At 49.6% G+C, this 4,088-nt stretch overlaps 1 protein-coding gene across 1 annotated transcript; it reads left to right on the top strand.

Annotated features, from left to right (window-relative positions):
- Positions 1-257: 257 nt before the first annotated feature.
- On the top strand, positions 258-713 carry LOC132497123 (large ribosomal subunit protein eL22-like). The gene has a single exon (XM_060110067.1). The coding sequence runs from the start codon at positions 258-260 to the stop codon at positions 642-644; it is 387 nt and encodes a 128-aa protein (XP_059966050.1). The 3' UTR covers positions 645-713.
- Positions 714-4,088: the final 3,375 nt, after the last annotated feature.

Here is a 4,088-nt window from a genome sequence, read left to right as displayed (position 1 = left end):
TACTCACTGGGCAGAGGGCACCAAATTTCCAGATCCCAGAGATTCTCAGTCTCTGCTCAGCACATGCTCACAGCCCACTTCTGTCTCTCTTAGCCTAGGTGTTTGCACATAATCCAAATGCCAACACTCACCCACTCTCTCCATACCCAAAACAGAAGCTCAGAATTGAGAACAAGAGCGTCAAAACTTTCTCAGTGAGGGAAATATACATAGAGCAACAAGAACAGAACAAAAGCTTTTCTGCCTCCGCTGTGGTGATGGCGCCAGTGAAAAAGCTTGTGGTGAAGGGGGGCAAAGAAAAGAAGCAGGTCCTGAAGTTTACTCTTGACTGTACCCATCCTGTAGAAGATGGAATCATGGATGCGGCCAATTTTGAGCAGTTTCTTCAGGAAAGAATCAAAGTGAATGGAAAAGCTGGGAATCTCGGAGGAGGTGTTGTAACAATCGAAAGAAGCAAAAGCAAGATCACTGTAACTTCCGAGGTGCCTTTTTCCAAAAGGTATTTGAAATATCTCACCAAAAAATATTTGAAGAAGAATAATCTCCGTGATTGGTTACGCGTAGTTGCTAACAGCAAAGAAAGTTACGAATTACGTTACTTCCAGATTAATCAAGATGAAGAAGAGGAGGAAGATGAGGATTGAAACTCAGTTATCTGGAGTATTTTGTATGAATTCTTAAATAAAATTTAGGAAACAAACAAACAAAAAGAACAGAACAAAAAATAATTCCACAATAAATTATCTTGCCACAAGCCTGGCAACTAAAAGAATTCTAATGGAATGAAGAGTTGGCAAATGCTATAGCCACATTGGCAAAGTGAGTTAAGGAGATGGAATCTTGCAGAGCCAAGGACACAAAGGCTGTGGTCCAGGTAGAAACTCAAATGTTCCAGTTACCTATTGCTTCATAACTACTCCAAATCTAGTGGCTTAAAACAGCAATCATTGCCTCATATCTCATGATTTTATCTGTCATTTCAGCAGTTCTACTCCTATCAGTGTCTACTGGTGTCACTCTAAGTTGGCAGAGGGGCTGGTCCAAAGTGTCCAAGACAGCTTTCCTCACATTTCTCTCTCCTTGGTGGGGATAACTGGGCTTTGCTTATGGTGACCACAGTGCTGGGCATGGTTGCTCCAGCATGCAGCCTCAAAGGAATTTGGACTTCCTGCATGGCGGCTCCCAGCTCCCAGAGAGTGTTCCAAGAGACAGGAAGTGGAAGTTGCCTAGGTCTGGAAACTGGCTCAGCATCACCTCCACCAATTTTTTTTTTTTTTTTTTTTTGCGGTACGTGGGCCTCTCACTTTTGTGGCCTCTCCCGTTGCGGAGCACAGGCTCCGGACGCACAGACTCAGCGGCCATGGCTCACGGGCCCAGCCGCTCGGCGGCATGTGGGATCCTTCCGGACCAGGGCACGAACCCATGTCCCCTGCATCGGCAGGCGGACTCTCAACCACTGCGCCACCAGGGAAGCCCACCTCCACCAATTTTTGTTGATCAAAAAGCCACAGAACCCACCCAGATTCAAGGAGACCCCACTTCTCAATGGGAGAAGTGACCAAAAGGGTTTGTGGCCATCTTTATTTAATCTCTAGCAGTGGATAGAATTAGTCCCCTTCCTCCAGGTGAGTCCAGGTGAGTTGAGACCTGCCGCAGCAATGGCACCAGTGAAACTGGGGGCTCTGGAGATGATACCAAGAAGACCTCAAACTTGATCAGCAGTGTCTGCCAGGTTGATGTGAGCAGCCCACAGGTCTTGCTGCTGGATTTACAGATGCTGATGCTCATATACAAGAGTCCAGCTAGTATTTTATGAAGGAGGCAGCAAATTGGGGGCTCACAATAACACAAACCCCTTCTAATCCCTTTTAGTTTTTGCAGGAGCTGAAAAATGCATGAGATAAATTTAGGATGCCATTAGACAGTTGATCAAAAAAAATATTGATTCACAGAAGATGTCAGGAATGAAAGAGCTGAAAGTCCTTCATGATTTAAATTCTGCCCTGCCTCCCCTCCTCTTGATAAGGCAAGAGCAAAGATCCTATGAAGAAGGCATGGAGCACAGTGGGTGCTGAAATAATAGCAGACCATTCCCATCTCCTCACTCCATTCTGTAGTCTCGTTTTTTGCACTTAAATCTCAAAAAAATGTTTTACACAAATATAACATCCATACAGAAAGGCACACAAATCCCAATGAACTTTCACACAGAGCACATCTGTGCAAACAGCACCTAGATTAAGGAATAGAACATTCTCAGGATGCCAGGGGCCTCCCTCATGTCCCCTTTTAGTCGCTACCCTCCCCTAAGGGTAACCACTCTCCTGACCTCTACAGTTTTGCCTGGAGTTGAGCTTTTTATAGATGTAATGGTACACTATGTGCCCTTGTGGATCTGGCTTCTTCCACTCAACTTTTTGTCTGCAGATTCACTGCATTGTCACATGGGGCTGTAGGATGATTTGTTTTCTTCACCAAGAAGTGTCCCACTGCATGAATCTGCTACAACTTTCCCTCCCGCTCTCCTGTGGAAGGGTATTGGCGTGGTTTCCAGTGTAGGCTGCAGCATGCTCCCTGGGGGACATGGTGCATCTGTGTGGGGTGCAATCTAGACGCCCCCCATCTCCTGCCTCTGGCTGAGGCACAGGACTCCGCTGTGAGGTGACTGAGGCCCCGCCCTGCTGACAGCTCATGCTGACATGGTGCTTCCTCCTCAGGGGCTGCAGGCCCAAAGAAGCACGACAGAGGTCTCTCTCTGATGCCACAAACCTTTCTGCCATTTCTGCCCCTTCCCCAGGGCTCAGCCCAAGGACCCCCATCCTCTAGGACCCACAAATGTCCACAGCCTCAGTGAGTCCCCTCCGCCCTCCAGTCCAAGGGAATCCCTTCGCATCGGGGGTGAGAAGGTGGCTCTTAGTCTTTAGGTGCCGGGCTTATGTCATGAATCCATTCCTTTCCCTCAGGGGACTAGGGTTTGAAACTTAGGAGCCAGAGAGGATCAGCAGGCCCTACCTCTCACCCTCTCTCTCCACTTCAATCCCTCCTTTCTCCCATCTCTTACCTATAATGTGGACAGCACTATGTTGAACATGGTTCTTTTTCTAGAAGGGCCTGGCGTTTTCTCAGCCTGCACCAGAGAATAATAAGGCCCCCAAGACCCTGAAATTCCTTCCAACTTACTTGATGGCCTCTAATGGCAACACCCTCCAGTGTTGTGACCCAGGCAGGGAGCATGAGGTGTTCTACAGGGAGCTTTACAGTGGTGTTTGTGGCATTCAAGCTGGAAAGGCCCCCTTGGCCTCACCTTTCCCCCTCAGCCTCTCTGCCTCACCCTGCTCCCCAGTCTCCCTCCTGTGCACCCGAAGCTTGGTCAGCACCGCCCTCCTCAGATGTGGCCACACTCTCTCCTCACCCAGCAGTGTCTTCCCTGAGTCTCCTTGAACCACTTGCAGCCCCACCTGCCATGTCCAGAGCACCCAAAGGGAACAGGAAGGATTTGCTGGCAGCCAGGCCTCTCCATCCGAGTGGAGGTACCTGCTGGAGGACAGTGCAGCCAATCTAGACGCCCCACACACAAACGCCACCTCTGTGCCCCTCTCCGCCCACTGCCTGGGCCTCTGAAGCTTCAGGACAATCTCAGGACCTTGGTTGCCAGGTGAGGTGGGCAGAGTGGCATCTGGGGAGTGAAGACACACATTACCCCTCCCGTTTCTCCCCGACCCCACACTGTGATTGTGACTACAGTGTTACATAACTACATCTGAAGCAAGACAGAACCTGAACGTGGCAGGAGATGAGGTTGACTACATAAATTGCGAAAATGGAGGCATGATTCAATCCGTAAACTAAGTCATGTGTGTAAGACACCAACGTTCTGGAGGCTGAGTGCAGACCTAGACACCCAAGATGTAGAAAGGGCTCCCCCTGGTGGCACTCCCAGAGGTTCCCCACGGAGCTGCAAGTCCCAGCTCAGGCCCAGAGACCAAGCACAACCTGCTGTCTCAGGCTGGATTGGCAGACTTCAGCTGCTGCAGGGCCAAGTTAGGACTCCTGGCGTTCTCTGTCCTGAGGTGGCACCCAGTCCCAGG

The sequence above is a fragment of the Mesoplodon densirostris genome, chromosome 10 (genome assembly GCF_025265405.1).
Source record: "Mesoplodon densirostris isolate mMesDen1 chromosome 10, mMesDen1 primary haplotype, whole genome shotgun sequence".
In the NCBI taxonomy this organism is placed as follows: Eukaryota; Metazoa; Chordata; class Mammalia; order Artiodactyla; family Ziphiidae; genus Mesoplodon; species Mesoplodon densirostris.
This window is presented reverse-complemented; position numbering and strand designations above follow the sequence as displayed.